The sequence below is a fragment of the Patiria miniata genome, unplaced genomic scaffold (assembly GCF_015706575.1).
Source record: "Patiria miniata isolate m_02_andy unplaced genomic scaffold, ASM1570657v1 HiC_scaffold_20, whole genome shotgun sequence".
NCBI classification, from domain to species: Eukaryota; Metazoa; Echinodermata; class Asteroidea; order Valvatida; family Asterinidae; genus Patiria; species Patiria miniata.
In genome coordinates, this window is record NW_024037059.1 from 40,949,625 (window position 1) to 40,968,614 (window position 18,990).

Sequence of the window (18,990 nt, forward strand, 5' to 3'; positions counted from 1 at the left end):
CAGCAAACACAATATATGTAGCACATTTTCTTGACTGTTTTCAAATGGGTGCGTTCTCTTCAATGCACATTAATGTGAAATCTATTTTTGAATTTCTATGTAGCCTGCTTTTCATTTTTAAAATTCCCCACAAATGGCATTCAAAAACTCTCTTTCCATTGTCTGAGAAGTTACTACGTAATTGGTGAAGATCATAGGAAGATCATAAATACGTTTGCCCACTTACGCAGCTGCAAATGCACCAGAATATGGATTGACGTAGTGGCCTCCAAAAAAAAAATAGGAGAGCTTTACTCCCATTAACCTTGGTAACGGTGTCAACAATTTATAGTAAAAAGAACAGTAACCTTAATGTACTTGTCCTTGCTGCAGTGCTAACAAGCTAATATTGTACAAATGGTCAAAATGTATTGGCCGTTTAGTCTGTAAATTTGGCGAGCTAGATCTAGCTATAATTGTTCGTGCCATTGTGTCCGTGCCATTTGTTAAGATGTCCAATGCATTTTGAAAGCAATCAATTGAAACTGTAAATTGGGCATAAACACATTGTAGCTAGATGACAATCGTGAAAGGATGCGCTCAAAGGATGCATCCAAGCACAAGCTCTTGTGCTTGGATGCACAATGCTTTTCAGAGAGATGAATTTTGGACTAGATGGGTGTTAAAAACGAGGCTACTGAACCAAAAGACGGACAGCACTGTGGGTTCGCACTGTCATCAGTTGGATATTGTGTGAAGAAATTACAAAACAGTTAAAAATATTTATGTTTTTGGACGTAGAAAATAGTTGTCATGATTAAAATCCTCAGGGTCAAGTCAAATTTCTTATTTTGAAGATGACAAAAAAGTGTTTTGAAGACGTGATCATTTCTTGAAGACCAAAATTTTAAGAATTAGTTTATTTTGAAAGGGGGAATTTTAGACACTTTTTGGAAGGTTATGAATATTTTTAGAAAATTACATAAAATTGTTTGTGTGGGGGAGGGGGTGGGATATAGTTCCGCAATGGAGTGATTTGGGCTTAAAATTTGTTTTGATGAGAGCTGTATTGAAGGAATAGGATGGAAACTACGTTAATGTGAAAATACACAAAATGAACAGTTTTATTCAAGACTGACATTCCATAACTACATGTATTGGCTTGTTAATTGCTGGATATATTTTCAATCTATAACACACACGTTCAACACAAAACACCTGTTATTGTGCGGAGCACTCTAGATGGGTTACCATGGTAACCGAGTCACAAAATTTTATCATCGCCGTTAAATATTAACGGGCCGTGCAATTTAATGGACACATGAATTGCTACGGTTGGTCGACCCCACTTACCAGACTAATTGCTTGGGTTCGATACAAAGAGTTACTGGTAACGAGCGTCAAGCAATTTGGCGTAGGTGCTTGAGGGATATGGATGACTGGTCTTCAGTAGCAGGGGAAGATGCAGCTGTGCTACATGTTCATATAAGCGCAGGATGATATTCAATGAAAAGAAACTGTTCTAGTCATTCAATCATCATTTGCTCCCACTATGGACATTATTCAAAACAGACTAATTGAGTATGATGGAGATAAATATGGCATACGAGTGAAAAGTCGCATTACGATAATTGCTTGAAGGACATTTGTCAATGTGGCCGTCAGACGAGCACAATGGAACATAGAGTGGGGATATTGGCAGCACGCTGACTGACGAGATAACAAAGGACACCTTCGTAACAGGGGAGGGGTTTAATGACGGAGCGTGTGTGCAATTGACAACTTGCTGTAGACTTTGGAAATAGTCATAGAACAGCAATGGCGAGGCAGCGCTTGTAGTGTTGAGGTTTCACTAGTTTTCAAAATACTGTGGCTGTGATACCTTGAAGAAACACCTGTCAAACAGCAAAGCTTTGAGGAATATTACAGAGGCTGAGCAACTATCGCCTTGTGTGCAATTGACAATTTAATGTAGGCTTTCGGAATACTGGTATAACAGCATTGGTGAGGCAAAATTTGAAACGGTGCGACTCACTTCTACACTCAAAACTGTGCATGCATCATATTGAAGAAACAACAGTTAAAAAGCAAAGTTGGAATTGCAGGATTTGCCATGGGGAATGTTACAGAGGATGAGCCACTGTCGCCGTACCTCGTTGCCGTACGAACATGTTTTGTTGCCGTAGTTGTCATCATGATTATAACCGGCAATGCTTTGTCCATCGCGGTAACTCGCAGCATGCCCGGGCTTGCTGACAGCACCAAAATATTGATGATATCGCTGGCAGCATATGATCTGCTGACTGGGGTTATGTCCATACCAAACGTGATCGCGTCAGCGTTTGACCGCTGGCCGTTTGGAGAGTTCTACTGCTCCATCAATGGAACCATAGACGCTACCTGTTGTTGTATGTCCATCACTCTTATTGTACTTATGAACGCAGAGAGATATATTGCTGTGACCCTGCCTTTCAGGTTCCCAATTCTCTGCGCAAAACGACGCGTAATCGCCGTCGTTCTCATCGCCTCGGTCGTATCTCTGGTCCTTCAAATCTGCTTGAGTTACTTCAAAGAGGACAATAATCAGTTTAAGGCTGTGTTGATTTGTGACGTGGTATTCAATGGCACTGTTTTAGAGATTTCCGTTTTATTCTTCCTTGTCATACTCCCCTTGGTGGTGCTGACGTACATTTACCTGCGGTTGATCAAACTCAGTCAGAATCATGCCGTGATGCTGAACAAGTGCAACAACGCGGCAAACGACACCAGTTTCCTTGACAACAAAGCTCTGCGCGCGTTCCTCGTCGTGACTATTCTCTTCGCAGTGTGCTGGACGCCTTTGCGGGTTGTACGCGTCGTCGCAGCAATCACAGACAAAATGCAACCAATCTGGCTAAGTTTTACCGCCAAGGGCTTCGCGGTCTCTAACAGCTTCTTCAACGTGTTCATCTATTGTTTCTTCAACCGGTCATTTCGGCAAGCCGCTAAGCGACTGATGATGCGTTATTTTCCGTGTTTCAAAAGCTCCACCGTCGCACCAATGACCACGCCCATTCTCAAAGATGACACACCGCAACCAGCGGTGCGTCGGAAAGGCAGAGCAGCGTTCATTTCTGTGGAGCTCTGACTAAAAGGGAAATATTGGTGTACAATATGACGACGACTTAGCTCTCTCTAACATGAACACCAATGGAAACATGTACTGTCTGAAGTTAAAAACTGAGACAGGTACCGGCGCGGTACAGAAGCAGAGCTTCAAAATGTTTGTACTTTATCTGTATGTAAAATGTCAGTGATATGAATTGTAGGAAAAAAATAAATAGGCCCTTTCGAACAAACAAAAGTTGGTTTTCCAGATAAAAAAAAAATAATTTGAATGTAAAATTAGAAACGTAGAGAGGAAAACAACAACTGGAAAGAGGAGTTATATTTTTTTACAGACAAGTTAAGATCTTGCTTTATTACATCTGGTTACAAATTGGAACAAAAGACATTTGCATGACTTTCTCTCTTGAATGCCTACACGTACATGTTGTTTGAAATCAGATCTCAACCGAAACGAACAACCAAATAAAGAATTGACAAGAATCAAGACGAGTAAAATTAGAGTTTTATTTAGAGATATATATAAGATATCTTTTAAAGGTGTTGAAATAAACATTATAATTTACACAGAATTGTCATCTCATTGTCAATTTTAATGACTGCTACTAATCATGCTAATTGACACATTACATTATCTCATCCTCTGACAAAAAAATGCTAGGTCATTTCAAAAAATTACTGGCAAAAACTCCCACCGAGTTCAGGGGTTTGTATCAAAACCGGGTACCCGAGTACCCGACTGCTGATCATGGGCGTCGCCAGGATTTTTTCTAGAGGGGGGCAAAATTTGTTTTGCCAAAAATGCTTGTATTTCTCAACACATTCTCGATTTATCAATTTTAGAGGGGGGCAGGGACATTTTGCCCCCCCCCCCCAACTCATAAAATTTACACCACTTTGTCTTCGCGCCTCTTTTTCTTTTCTTTGTTTCTTTTCTTTTCTTCCTTTTTTTTTTTTTTTTTTTTTTTTGCTTTTCCAGGGGGGGGCAAGTGCCCCCCCTTGCCCCCCCCCTCGCGACGCCCATGCTGCTGATGTCAGGAACCGGTTCCAGATTATGGGATCGTGTAACCGTAACCAACTTTACATATTACTAAGTAACTTCTCAGACAATGAAAAAAAAAAGGTTTGAATGCCATTTGTGGGAATTTTCAAAATGAAAACCAGGCTACATGGAAAACCAAAATAGATTCCACATTTATGTGCATTTTAACGCGCGACAGATGACGCTTGCCAAAGTTGCAGTTTACACTGTAAAGCTATAAAGCCCTTCAGACAACTCCCGGAATTTGAAGTTTGGGGTTGGTTTCTTTTACGGGTACCCGGGGGACCCATGTTTTACTTCGATAGGGTACCCAGTTCCAATACTATCGTTAAATGCACATAGCAAATTGAATTAGAGTTGAGATTTATGCTAAGTTTAAATAAGGAAAAAACTGGTGCGACAAGTATTAGGCAAAGAAAAAAGAATGCTGAAAATGTCAGTTACAGAAATTCTTCACTCAATGAAATCTATGATCATCTTCTGGTGGATTCTGAAACTGCTTTATTTCCTGTATCTTGTGTAACGACAGTGAGGGCGCTCTAACGAAAGGTGCTGTGGCACTTCAATTAACCCTAACTCCCTAAGCCTTTTTGTTAGGATGTAGCCTCAATCCTGCAAAATCTTCCAATTGGCCTCATGGAAAAATAGCATATATATATGTAGCCTCAATCCTGCAAATTCCTCCATTATTTCTTGAATATGGTCCGTGGAGGGGTGACCACTGCCTGAATCCTGCAAAATCCTGCGGCAGTGACTGAAAATATGTTGAAGCTTGGCCAGTGACATTTTGGAGCAGTGCGGAGGATTTCAAGCATAATCCAGGCCTATATTTATGCATGGCTGAGCAAAAACAGCACAAGGTCCGGCCCAAGACCTTGACAAAGTGCATCCTATGAAATCAGTATCGTACTTTTAAAATGTAACCTCAATCCTCCAAATTCCTCCACTTTGGCAAAGAGGATTTTGAAGGATTCAGGGCGGTTAGGGTAAATACTGGTTTAACAGAAGTCAAAGAGGTAAGGCTGGACATGGTAGAATGGTATTATTAACCCTTCTATGCAAACATACATTCTGTGCCAAGTTGTCCTTTCAGTCAAAGTCAATCAAGTGACTGTTTCCAACAGTTAAGAGCTCCCAGCCTACATAAAGCAGGATTGACTGGCTGTGACTGTTTATGTAACTTCATACAGCTATGCTTTGACTGTAGGAGATTGATAAGCCAGCTGTGTCTACCACTTGCCTGCTTTTGTCTGTTGACTGAATTTGACTAGTCACAGTGCATGCTTGAAATATGATCTGACTGTTGGTGACTAGCCTGTGTAAAAGGTATGGTAGGGAGAGGATTTTTTATTTTCACTGACTGTTCAGACAGCAGGAGGGTTTTAAAGTCATGTGAGACATTTAATAGAAAAAGCTAGTATAATACGTGTTTGTTGAGTAGGAAACAGAGGATTTTTTCCCTGATGCTGTCAGAAGATGTTCCGTCTCTCAGCGAGAGCCTTCATCAGATTGAGCAACTTGCTGAAAGACTTTTAATTCTGGCGTGTCTGTTACGATGTGATCAAATTTAGGTCAATACTGGCATGACAGAAGTCTGGCAGCAGCCAAATCTCTCCGCGAGCATCTTCTTAGCAGCGAGCTTGAAGGAACGATTGAAGAAGAAGTAAATGAAGACATTACAGAAGCTGTTGGCGACAGAGAGCCAGCTGACCAGAAAGTCGATCCACGCCGGCAGGGATATCACTCCTGAGGCTTGGAGGGTTCTGGCTACTGTTACTGGCAGCCAGCAAGCCGTGAAGGTGACAGCGATGATCAAGAACGTCCGAATTGCTTTGTTGTCCAAAAATCCACGTTTGGCATCCTCAGGCTTATTTCGATTCAGCCGTTGAACGTGATCTTTGCTTATCTGGATCAGTCGGCGGTAGATGGTTGTTTGAATGATAAGGGGCAACATGAAACAGGTGCAGAGCGTGGTGAGTTCGATGACTAAGCTTACGTACCTGCTGGTGCATATCACAGATGCAGAATGGAAAACTATCGGCACGTTGAATATTTTCAGCATCCCTATGATGCTTGCAAAAGTCAAGCCAAAGTTTATCAGCAAACCAGTTATGAGCTTTCTCTGTGTGAAGATGGCCTCGAAGCGGTATGGTCTGGTAACTGCTATGTAGCGCTCGAAATTAATGTTGAGCATCACAATAATGGACATGATACACGAGGTGCCGAACAAGTATCCGTTGATCTTGCAGAATGTTTGTCCGAAGGGCCAACGCTCCAAAGACGATGCGAGAATGCTGGGTAGCGCCATCAGTCCAACGAGGAGGTCATTGAGTGCCATAGCAATCATCAGAATCCGAGTGCTTTGTGGTATGTTACAGATGCGCAGCGTCACGGCAATGGAAAACAAATTCCCTAGGATGATTGTTAATGTCACTACGGCGATGACTGAAGTGCGCAAGATGATGGCAATTAATGATAGTTCCATTGCATCCTCAGGCAAACTTGACTGTGTTGAATTGCAGAGTTGAAATCCTTCTTCCGTACTTGAAAAATTTGAGCTTGCATTCATCATGATCAAATCAATACATGCTCACATTCTCATGAAAGTAATCGCAAGTGAGTACTTGTTCACGTAGTTGGTACCACTTTGATGTGTTGTTTACTTTACATAGACTGTTAAAATTTGGCCTGTCCCCAACTGTGTGCTACACCCAGGCACTACATTGTGCATCCTTAACCACTTCGCGCCGGGATTACTTTTGCCGAAAATTTTGATTTTCACAAAAGGCAAAATATTCCAGCCAAGTTCTGATATACAGCCAAACGCCAAGTGATTCGCAACAGTCATTTTAACAGTACCGGTATTTGTACCATATTTCTTGCCGAAACCTCTTATGTTTCAATACTTCGAGGTGTGCACTGGAGCATAAATTGTCGAACAATGGGCCGTGCACAACGGCCAATACAAGATCAACACACAGTCCAACTCCAAAGACTTCACAGACTATGTGTGTGTACAAAAGGCACGAGGGATGAGCGTGTTTAGACGTAACCCGGAGGCTAGTCGAGGCAATGTTGATGTTTAAACCAGTCAGCCGTGCCTGTGTATAAATACAGCCAGTGCGTGTAATCACATCCTCCAACCTGAACTGGTTAACTCTGTAAGTATGTCAAGACTCCAAGCAGTTCATCCAGTATGGTTGTTGTTCTACAGTCCCTGTCACTCCTGTGTATGATCAGCAATTGATCGATTGTTGGATACCTCCGTCCCAACTCACTAACAAGTGCAGGTGTTTACTGGCGGGATGAATTATTAAACAACGACAAGATGAAAGGTGTTGCAGAAGCTGTGACCAGCCAAGACCTAGCTGACCAGAAACTCCGAGCTAGTCGACAGCAATGTCATTGCAAACGCACACATAGACCGTTCTCACGACACACTGCCAATGTCCCAGGTATAATGCGGAATGTCCATAGTGTCTCACAGTCAACAAATTTCGCTGACATCATCAGGCCTATTTCTGTTTAAGTTTTATACATGATCTTTGCATATTTTATCACCTCCGGCAGATAGTAGTTTGAGCCTGTGTTTACGAATCAATTACTAAGGCAGAATGCGTCTCATTGCTTTTTTTAGGTGGAATGGTTATTTTGTATTTACTGAAGTAATGTGTTTACCCCGAAAGAGCACTCAAGCATCATTTATTTTGGAGGAAAACCAGGGCTGTTTCCGGTCTTTATGGGGCTCGAAATCTAATCAGACACTTTGAGCGATCATGCTCACCTTTTCACATCCAAGGATTTGCACACCATCCTATTGACGTTTGCAATAGTCTTTTATTATTGCTCTATTTATTAAAGGTAGGGTATAGTACTGATGATCAATAACATCTGTAATTCAATTCTGTCCCTTTGCTTTTCAATTGTTGTGGCTTCAAAAGAAGGGGAAGACATTTGAGGTCAGAAATAGACAATTTTCTTTTCCTTTTTTCACTCACAATTGATGAGGCTTTTCTGTGACTTTTGACTTGAGTCAACATGTGGATGGTTTTAGTTTGATGGAGTAGAGGCTATTTTGGTTTGGCCTGTTGTTTCAAGCCATTTATAGGACGTAGGTTTTACGAAAACTAAAATCATCCACATTTTGACAGATAATTTTTCATCTTTTTTGGCAGATAATTGCCATGTCACTTCTCAGAACTTAGAAAGTGGTGTATTATTCCACCCTTTTTAACCAGTTCGCTCCGAGATTATTTTGACAAGAACGGAATGAAGCGCTGGATTATTTTTTCTGTGGCGCAGAATGCAGCTGTGTTTTGCTGGCAGTTTAAAACCACCCACTTGATGGGCTTTGACCAATAGAAATGGGTAAAATGTCTCAGGTATTTATCAATCTTCTTTTATTTCAATATCTTTGATAAAATCAAGTGGGTTTCCTTTTGTAAAAGTTTTACAAGCAACCAAAATTTTAAAGTGAAGCAACAAAGTGGATAAAAAAAATAATAGTAAAAATGTTCAGGAGATGGTCCACCAATCCTAGTTAAGGGGAGAAGTAATGGTCGGGTGGGACAAAAATCAGGATTGTTTAAATAATATTCAGTTTGAATTTGAATATTCGGTTAGGGTATTGGAAACTGGATATATTCTAATTAAATTGTGAGCCCCATAAAAGACAGCAACAGCCTTAAATTCTTAGGCAAACCACCTGTCAGTACTCTTTGGCCGTTTATTAATACAAATAGCCATTCCACCTACCAAAAAGCTTTGATACACACTTGACCTTATTTAATTGAAACTCAGACCAAAAAGGACCGAAGCCAAGAAGAAAAGATCACACTCAACAATTGAACCGAAACAAGGTCTGAAGAAGCCAGGCATGAATTTCTGGATAGTAAGACATAGTGGATATTCCTGATCATTGTCAACCTTATGGCATGAACGGCTTGTTAGCTGCCAGTGACTGCACCAAGATCTATCCAACCTCCACAAAGACATCGCTTTCAACTTTTGTTAATTTTTTTTGGGGGGGGGGAGGGAGGTTGATTACAACGGAGAGAGATTTGGCTGCTGCCAGAGTTCTGTCATGCCAGTAATCAATTAAATTCATCACATTGCATTTGTTAGGTGATTCCTAACAGACGTAACTACTTACTCTTTCTTGCAAATCTCAACGGCATCGTCGCTAATGTTCTTCAGGTTAACCAGCTTGGTGCCTCGGTAAACTCCATCTGTCAAGGAATAGCCAATAAACGTTTACTGCAATGGACATGTCAAAGGAATAGAAAACTCAAGTCGGGAATGTTTTGACCACTGATCTCTATATAAAGACTGGATAGTGGATATGCATGCAACATTCATACAGTAGACTTTGCATATTGACCAATTCGCCCCCGGTCTCACGAAGATGGCCGCGTATAATACGAACGTTCTGCGCGTAAATACGCGCGCGTTGTATCAACAGTTGACGCGCATTTTGGTCACGTACACATATTATGATGTTCTAAAAGGGACACATTTCCGTAGTGATTATTATTTCAAAATGCTGAAAAAGTTATATTTGCGGCATTTTAGTAACCACGACGTTAGAAAAATTGTAGTTAACCTTGGTCAGTGGTGGTGGTCAAAATATAAGTCAAGTGAACTGCGACGTTACAAAAGAAATCATGCTGTCTATAAAAACGGCAACTTGTCCTTTGTAGATCACCAGCCGGTCTCACCAATATGGCGTCAAATTCGTTCATTGTGCGGCTCTTTATTAGCTATCCAGTCTTTATATAGATCAGTGGTTTTGACAGACTTCTACACTGGCATGTACTGCAATAGACCTAAGACAAAATGACTTCACACTTCGTTTACATGTGTGCTTTCCTATGGGAGCCAGGTGGGAAAGCGAACATGTGAACAAAACGTGACATCATTGTGTCTTGGGTCTATTCTTTGACTTTGATTTTAGGCTTGAATAAAGATTACTTCAGAATCTAGAAGAACAGTGATTCTTTATGAATATAATGTTAGAGCTGTGAAATATATTTTGGCCAGGTACCCCTTCGATTGATACAGAGGGAGAGTGGGGGGGGACTGGGAGGGACATTCAAACGCATTGAAGTTGACGTCTAACGCTCATGCGAAGACGCAAGTGTTTGTTGCACACTCAGAATAGAATAAGCCATGTGTACTTCACACCATACATGTATATGTGAGGACCAATAGAAGCAGTGAATCCCTCTCAATAGAGTTTTCAAAACTGATAAAAAAAACGTCATTTACTGTTTGTGCACAGAGTCCATAGACCGTAAAGCATCAGTGTTTGAATTTCAAAATGCATCCCTAAGGCCAAAAAAAATTCCGATTACATGTAGGTAGGTAGGGAATTTTTTTTTATTTTGGAAATCGTTTTTGTGTACGATCATATGGAGGCGTCTGCGTGCAGTCAAGGGTAAGAGGTAGTAATTGATGGTTTTGGTGCCCGATGAACATTATAGACTTTATGACCCTTTTTTGTTTTAATGAAATGGACTCACCAGCCGTGACTAGTATGGTGGATTGGGCATCCATCATGCGACCAGCTAATGAGTCTGCAGAGAAACCACCAAACTGCAAGAAAGCAAGACATGGGTTACATTCTAAATTGGTCCCTTACCTGACCGAAGCCTGTAACATGGGAATCGAAGAGATTTTCATTTGATTTGGAGACTTTGACACAGAAGATGAAACACAATCATGAGTCTGAATGACTTGATATTCATATCGTGAAGTTTTTTGGCAGCTTTCACGAAATAGCCACCATGGGCCCAAGTTGGAATTCAATTACATGAATATAACATTTGTGATTCCTAGTCACGCATTAAGTGAACAGTGCAGTACATTATTCCTAATTGGGAACAAGTCAGAAATGACATAACGAACCACAATGGAATGCATTATTCCCAGTCGGGCACAGGCCAGCATGGCCACCACCAGCTCAAAGATCATGGGCATGTAGATGGCAACGCAGTCTCCCTTTTTGGCACCTGTAACAGAGGGCAACAACAAAATAGGTACATTGTAGATCAAGACATATTTCTTGCAATGGGCGTTTTATTGTTGTAACATCTCAAGAGGTGTTATGGAGCAATAATTGAAAAGGCTTAAAGCTAGAGTCCATCATTTGCAGCCATCCGAAAAGTAACTGGCGTAATTATTGTTGAAAAACAAACTTGGTTGAAAGATAGTAAGGGAACTAAACTCCCTGTAAAATTATTCTTTCTGGGAAGCTGTCATTTTGAAGTAATCAACGAAAGAAGGCATTTCCAACGGTGATTCTTAAGAAGCACCGTAGGAAAATTTAAATTAGTAGTTCGTTTTGTTATTCAGCGCAGCGCGCACAAGTATTGGAATGACGCACACGCGCGCGCGGTTGTTATAATTCGTCGGATCAGTGCGCGACGTCGCGTATAGCTGCAATTCAAAACAATTCAAAACAAGATTCAGTAACTTTTGATTTGAAATTGAGATCTTAGAATGCTGTTTTTCTCGGAATGTACAGCTGCAGCTTAGCTGAAACTTCAATAGGTTAGTTGCTCAGAATCCTTCATTAGATTTTGAACTCTTTTGTTGCTTCAAACGAACAAAATGCACAAATTACAAATGATGGACTGTAGCTTTAAATGCATTTTACACAAAGATGGCTCTTTTTGATGGTTTGATAAACATTTGAGTTTGATATTTTTTACTAACCCTATTAACCTCACCTAAAGCTACAAAATACTACTGGTAGTAAACTCTAGTTTGAAATACTTCAGCATATAATAAGTGTGCACAACACTCATAATATTCTGTAGTATTCAGTTCTTTATCCCAAAGTAATGGCTATGACGTTAGGGATAAAAATCTACTTAGCAAGTAGCAAACAACAATAATTAATTTATATAGAATATAGAGTTTTTGTAATAAATGTGTTAAAAAAAAAAAAATGAAATGGAAAACAAATTCTGTAAACTAATTTATACAAATGTATCAAAAAGTTAAAGGGGCCTGATGATGTTCTATCCTAGCAGGGTCGCACCGTTGGGAAAAAATCCTGCTAGAATAAAAACATCCGATCCTCTCACTTGTTTATACTTAAATATTGAAGTACATGTTTGCAGAGGGGTGACATAACGTATATTTGCAATTACCCCCTCATGTGGCCATGTGTGTTTAGTCGGATTGAAAAAAATTATACATGTACACTGTATGCTCATCACTGCATGTATGCTCATCACTGCAATGGCAATGACAACCCAAAAGACAACAAAACAAGGAAAGATTTCCATATACGAAGTTCACTCAACACCCTGTGTACAAACCCTATGAGATTGGACTGAAAAATTCTGAGTGTTTTCTAAGAAAATGCTTGTATTTTCTCACTACTCAAATTGACTTTGATGACATGAAATTGCTATCTGGGGGCTTGTTAGTCAATACAGAGGAAAATTAGTGAACTTCGTATATGGAAATCTTTCTTAAAACAAATTATATACATGTACAGAGGGTAAAAAAAAATATGCAAAATATGCAAATGGTATGTATTTGTTAAGAGTGGTAGTTTTTATTGAAAGCAAAAGTTTGATTAAAGTGGCAACAAATTAAATTCTAAGCACGTTTTCTTCTGCTTTCCTTTTATTTTTCATTTATTACTTATTCATTGTATTACTTTGAAAGGTAGTCTCTGGAAAGCTTATTAAACTGTGGGTTACATAAAACACTACAAAATACTAAAATCACTAACATGTAAAAACAATTATGAAGAATGAACAAATAAAAAATAACTCCAGTGTGAAGTTTAAAAGTCCAGCTACTGTTAACCTTTACCATCTATCAAACTGATAATTTGATATTAGCACACAAAAATGTAAACGCCGTTATCTTCCGACACAAAAGGAATTTGTTTCTAAAAAAAACTGTGATGAGTAATATGCAAAAATACTAATTTTAGACATGTAGTTGTACATGTGTGGCATTACGTTTATCACTTATAATGCAAACATTTGTAATAAAAGCAGAGGCCATATTTGACGTCATTCGGACAAACTAGGGATTTTATTGCAGTACGGAATCACTTTTTGTTTCCTAGTGTTGCAATAACCTCGAGAGGTAGTGATAAGGCAATCCGATATATCCTTGATTGAGTATCAGTTTCAATGACGTGTTGGTGTCAGGTGATTTATATTTATTGAAATTAGAATGGTGGTGTGTTCCTATTTTGGAGTCTTACATGCGCAAGCGTTGAGTGCATAAGATTGAATAAGAAAAATTATTTAGTAAGGAATTGCATGCACATTCAATTAAAATTTGAGGTTGGATATCTGAAAGTGGCTAGTATCCAACAATAAATAATGTTAGCATCAAAAAGAAAAAAAATATGTATGAAGATGTAAAACTGCATCAATACTTTGTTTTGCTTTACTGAAACGTTATTAGTTTTTTAAAGTTTTCCACAACTGAAATATTTGCCCTGGCCGTTTAGGCCTTAGCCAACTTTGCTTTTCGGGGCTTTTTATTATTTTTATTTCCATTTCTTTCGCACTGGACTGTTAAGAGTAACACCCACTGAACAAACACAAAAAGAGTTGCAAGGTTAAAAAAACACCTAATTGTACTACGTACCGTACCTGTACGACAGCTGTGAATTTGGCGCAATTATGTAAACAAGATAGAATGTATTTTGTACAATACAGTATAATTTTCCCACAGAGCATTTTTTGACATGATGGAATTTTGTACACGTTTGTCATTTATTACAAGCTTGTCTTTACTTAAATGTGTTCAGTACATTATGTTGAATTATTTAATTTTAGGGGTTGTGATATTTTAAAGAGTTTCTTAGAGAGTATTTGGGTATTGTTGTTTGTGATTTTTTTTTTGGGGGGGGGGCGTGGTTGTGGGTAGGTGGGGTTGGAGATTGGGTGGGTTGGAGGAGGGGGTTGGGGTTGGGGTTAAGGTATGGAGGGTGGGGTAGGGAATTTGTTTCTGCATTCAATAGGGGAGTCCCCTAAGGGGCCTTGAACAATAGAGGGCAATAGGGTCGATGTGTACAAAATATATGGGAGGTCTTCCTAAAAAGTTAAAGTACATGTACAAACAGAAGAGGGACAATAGGGGGTCCCCGATTGCAGGCAAATACACACTTGTCTGGGTGGGTGGGGTGGGGTAGGAGTTAGGGGTGCAGTGGTGGGAACAGGTGGTGGTTTCAACTTACCCAGACCCTTGAGGACATTGGCAAACTTGCAGACTTCTTTAAGTAGTTGTCCATAGGTGATTGTTGAGCTGTCATTTGGGTCATTTCCCTCCCTAAGTCAAACGTTTCAAAAGATTAATGTTACACTTTCACATCAAAAACTTAGGCCAAACAAAAATAATAGTTCTGCTTCCGGTTTCCCTACCTACCCTATTCTGACAGCCCCTACTGTAATTTTTTATTGGAAAAATGAGGAAAAAACACCCCAAACCATCACTTCATACCTTTTACCCTTGACTACACGCAGACGCCTCCATGTGATCGTACACACACAAAAATGGCAACAACAACAAAATTCCCTACCTACCTACCCTATTTTCGAATGCCATGTAATTGGAAGTAGAAGTCATTTTTTTTGGGCCTTAAAATTGTGAAGAAAGAAAACTCATGTATACATGTATGTAACTTTCTGTTGTTTGATTTTTAATATGGGTATTGTTCTATTCAGGTATGCCATAGGGTTTCACTAAGATTTGCCCCTAAAAGTCGTTCACCTATTTGTATATCTTTTTTTTTTATAGAAAACAAAATTATAATTCACATATTCAATCCAAACAAAAGGTTTTATGCAAATGTCTAATGCAAGTTAAATACACAGGAAATAAAACCAATTCAATTGGAAATTCCTAACACAGGGTGTTAACAAGATTTTTTTAAAGGGGGGGGTATATTTTCTGTATAAATTTGAAAAAGTACAGCTGGTCATTCAAAAATTTATTGAGCAAGAAAAACAAGTTTGGCAAAACTGATCCAATTTGTTTTTCAAATGTATCGCTCGACACATTCGGCTAATCTGGCAAAATTTATGTGCCTTGAGTATCATGTTAAGTTACAAAATGTACTTCTCCCATTAATCATTAGACTCTTTCAGTGCGGCTGCCCAGAGTGTCCTCTTGACATCGATCCCTTGATAGGATTTGTCATCGGTTACCCTGGGCCAGATAAGCTTTCCTATATTTATCATCTCTCCATATAATCAACCACTGCATAGCTTAATCAGTAAAAGTGCGGGTGGCAGTCCGGCAGATTGACTGCATCTATTATAATCATGTACACTATCCACAGGTAATGTATGCACACATGCAAGCCAATGTGTTTTAAAATGAAATTGTTCATCTTGGTCATGGGCTGGGAGGGGTGTACATATATATGTACCTTAAAATGCATCCCTAGTCATTTGTGAGAATATCACAACAAAGAATGCAGGTATTCTATAATAATATTCACTTGGACATGTTGGAAAATATTAATTGGGAAAGTACAAGCGAACTAAGAGATTTCTATTTCATGTATTTTACATGTACATTGAACATTAACCATTTCTTGAGTACAGGTGCAGGTGTTTTGGACATCAGTTAATTATAAATAACGTGAATATCTTTGTGAATAATCATACTACATGTTCAACACTCGAGCCAACTTATTAAATTCTATGCTGTGAGACTTGAGTAATCAATAAAAATTATTGAGCTGCCATAGTGCCAGAAATGACATGACATCATGCTTGTAAACATGTGTTAATAATTAATATATCAACATGTATACGTGTACACATATTTTCAGTACGAAATAAAAAGGAATACACTAAGTAAACAAATTCCCCTGAGTTGCAATAAATGAGATTTACTGTAAAAAAAAAAGATTCAAAACAAAATGCTGCATCAAGCTGTACACTCCCCAGGGAGCTGAGATGGTATTTGGAACGTTTAATTTGCCCAATGATCAGGGGTAATAATAATATGTAAAGTGCTTTGATCTTAGTTAAAAACGTTATATAAGAACCTGTTCTTATTATTACTTATTACATGTATGTGCAAACCAATGCCTACATGAGCCTTTTAATGAGATGTGTTTATTTACATTTATTACAAATAATTGTAAAAAATGAGTAAACTCTTGTCATTTCTGCACACTTTGATGGATGAATTAACATGACTTTATTAAATGATACTGCAACGCTGTTAAAACGAATTTGACTTACATGATAAAAAACACAGCTTAATTTACAAAATGTTTCAAATTTTAACTTCAGGTTGAACTTGTAAAGTTGTAGGCTACAGTACATATGAATTTTTAGTTTCTTTATTCCGTCATAATGCTGCACGTAAATGGCATTTATTTCTACATGAATTTCCTTTCCAGCTTATTCTACTCAAATAAATGCGGATTGTCCTTTTAAAAAAAAAGGAAAGTAAAACTTAAGATAAAGAAGAAAGCTGAGGAAATCTGTCACATGTCACTGTTTTGATTTTTACTTTGAATTCCCATGCACAGAACAAATCATAAGTTGGTAACAATCCTCTTTGTTTTGTGTTGTGCAAGTAAAATGATTAAAATTGAACTGTCACAAATCAATAATCAGCCTAGCTAGGCCCAAGTTTAAAAATATGTAATCTTAAAAAAAAAAATTGTTGCAACCTGTGCCACTTCAGCGGTTGTGTACAAAGTTTATGGAGAGTCAAGACAATTTTCTAAATATTTCCAAACAAAATGGAAATGTTTCTCAGTCCCATATTCATGTCTTATCATCGTTTTTGCAATGGCTGACTTTCGATGAAAGGACAGGCCTATAGGCCTATTTAGCTATTATTTTAGAAGAAAAAAGTGGCGTCGATGATTTAAAAAAAAATCACAGCCTGTGAAATTTGAACAAATCTGAGTTAGTCCAAAAAATTTAAACTTTCAGATAATTATCTAATGCAATGAAAGTGAAAGACTCAATACCTACCAATAAAATGCAATGTTGTCCCCCTTTCCAGCTTTGACGTGCCTATCCAACACATTGTAACAAAGATTGGTGGTCGCACCCTGCATCCATTTGATAAACACTGGGCCGTTGTTCACGTTGAAGTTGTACTCGAGGAATTTGCCCTCGGTGGGCGGCCGCTCGAAGTGGAATTCCTTGGCGATGTTTCCCCAAAACTTCTCCGGTTCCTCGATAGACTGTTTGTGCATTGCACGATACTGCTCCATGGAGCGAACGTGGGCCCCATTTTGGATTTCTGGGTTAGGAAAGTAGAATTTTGGAGAGTTCATTGAGTCGCCCTTGGGATTCGCCATTTTGTATCAGCCGGCAAATTTATGAATAGCGCCACGCGCGCCAAGTCTGTGCGTGATCTAAAGTTGGGCCAATTGCTGATACAAATAAGAAATGATTTCTACGAGTCTTCCGGAGCAACTAACAGCACCAAAATTTCACAGGCAAACACCACAATCTGAAAGAATTAACATCGTATTCAGTGTATCTGTTTATGTGTACCTATGACAACAAATAATTGCTGTTTCCAAATTCTATCACTTTTATTGAATCAATAAAACTGATGGAAATCCTCAAAATCCGTAGAAAAACAAATACTTAGTCGGGCACAATCGTAATTCGGCACAATTGTTCAGCAGTCGTCTGCTCGCTAACATGTAAAAGATCGTGCCATACCGGGCATGGGAGGGGCAAATTTCAAGGCCACTGATTGGCCAGAACAAAATAAGGCCATTATTTTATTTATAAATAACACGTAAAGCTGTGTGTGGGTGGCCAATTTTTTGTCCAGGGTTCTCTTTATTTAAAAATAGCGTCCATGAAGACTTTGATTCCATATTAAATGATTTCCCAGAACTAAAAAAAGGAATGAGTTGAACTTGGAGCTGCTGCTGCTGTCAAAACTATATTAACATTATGGAAGATTATGGCAAATGATTAAATCTTAATAAAAATGAAATAAATGCATAAACATGGCATTTATGATGCTTGCACCTTATTATAGGAAGTCAATAGCAACAAAAATGAACATACTGAACAGTCAACTGAGAATTCAAAAGACACCAAATTGTGTTCCCGAGTTCATTTTTTCCTCTGAAAAAAAAGTTGTTCTAGTGTCTCACATGTGCAAACCCCAAATTTCCCGACAAGCAGTGTTTTTATTTCAAAACCGAATAGCCCAATACCTTCCACAGTTCAAAACTTAATTCCAAAAACCCTCTAATTTCACAGGAAACAAACAATTAATGACAGAGGAACAAAAACCAAATGCATTTGCATTTTCACAGCAATCAAAATTTATTACAAGTTTCATTTTTTTACACAGAAGCATGGTGTGAACACAGAACAGATAATATATAATTACACATTTCAGACAAAAGGAAATGAACATATAAAGTTCTGACTGGTGATTTCTTTTTTTACCAAGATTAAATCCACTCCTTTCCTGTTTCTTTGTTTCACTTTTGCTTAAATGCAGAAACCAGGGTTTGTTTCTAGGGCAAAAAAAATCTGTCACTTCTTATTATTCCTCCATGCACTTTCTAAACTTTTTTTTGGGGAGGGGGGAAATTCGATGAAACACGTAACAAAGATTGAACAAATGACAAAGTGAACATGTGACACCGATTCCCAAATATGATAAATACATTACGAGTCAGCAGAACTGTTTCCAAAGTTGTTTGGAATTTTTGAATATTTTCAATTTCAAGTCCTTAAAAATTAATCATTTCGATAACCAAATTATTTTTGTATAATCTGGGGTTTCCTGGTGAAACAGGCAATCATTTGTCAACAATTTCAAGACAGTAAATTACATCTTAAAATACCATTTACCACAAAATTCACAAA

At 38.5% G+C, this 18,990-nt stretch overlaps 2 protein-coding genes across 2 annotated transcripts in view; one reads left to right on the forward strand and one right to left on the reverse strand.

The window, feature by feature from the left end:
- LOC119729222 (acetyl-coenzyme A synthetase, cytoplasmic-like) overlaps window positions 1–17,495 on the reverse strand; it is a 29,562-nt gene extending 12,067 nt beyond the window's left edge. The window contains exons 1-5 of the mRNA XM_038201798.1: window positions 17,113–17,495; window positions 14,346–14,437; window positions 11,033–11,136; window positions 10,648–10,720; window positions 9,279–9,354 (exon numbers count right to left, since the gene is read on the reverse strand). Of these exons, the coding sequence (XP_038057726.1) occupies window positions 9,279–9,354; window positions 10,648–10,720; window positions 11,033–11,136; window positions 14,346–14,437; window positions 17,113–17,444 (677 nt within the window). The 5' untranslated portion in view covers window positions 17,445–17,495. The remainder of the gene's footprint in view (window positions 1–9,278; window positions 9,355–10,647; window positions 10,721–11,032; window positions 11,137–14,345; window positions 14,438–17,112) is intronic.
- Window positions 1,117–3,512, forward strand: LOC119729223 (beta-1 adrenergic receptor-like). Its single transcript, XM_038201800.1, has one exon. The coding sequence runs from the start codon at window positions 2,093–2,095 to the stop codon at window positions 3,104–3,106; it is 1,014 nt and encodes a 337-aa protein (XP_038057728.1). The 5' UTR covers window positions 1,117–2,092; the 3' UTR covers window positions 3,107–3,512.
- Window positions 17,496–18,990: the final 1,495 nt, after the last annotated feature.

Bases quoted from the DNA above. Each gene is read 5' to 3' on its own strand.
- LOC119729223 (XM_038201800.1), top strand. From the start codon at position 2,093: ATGGGGAATGTTACAGAGGATGAGCCACTGTCGCCGTACCTCGTTGCC.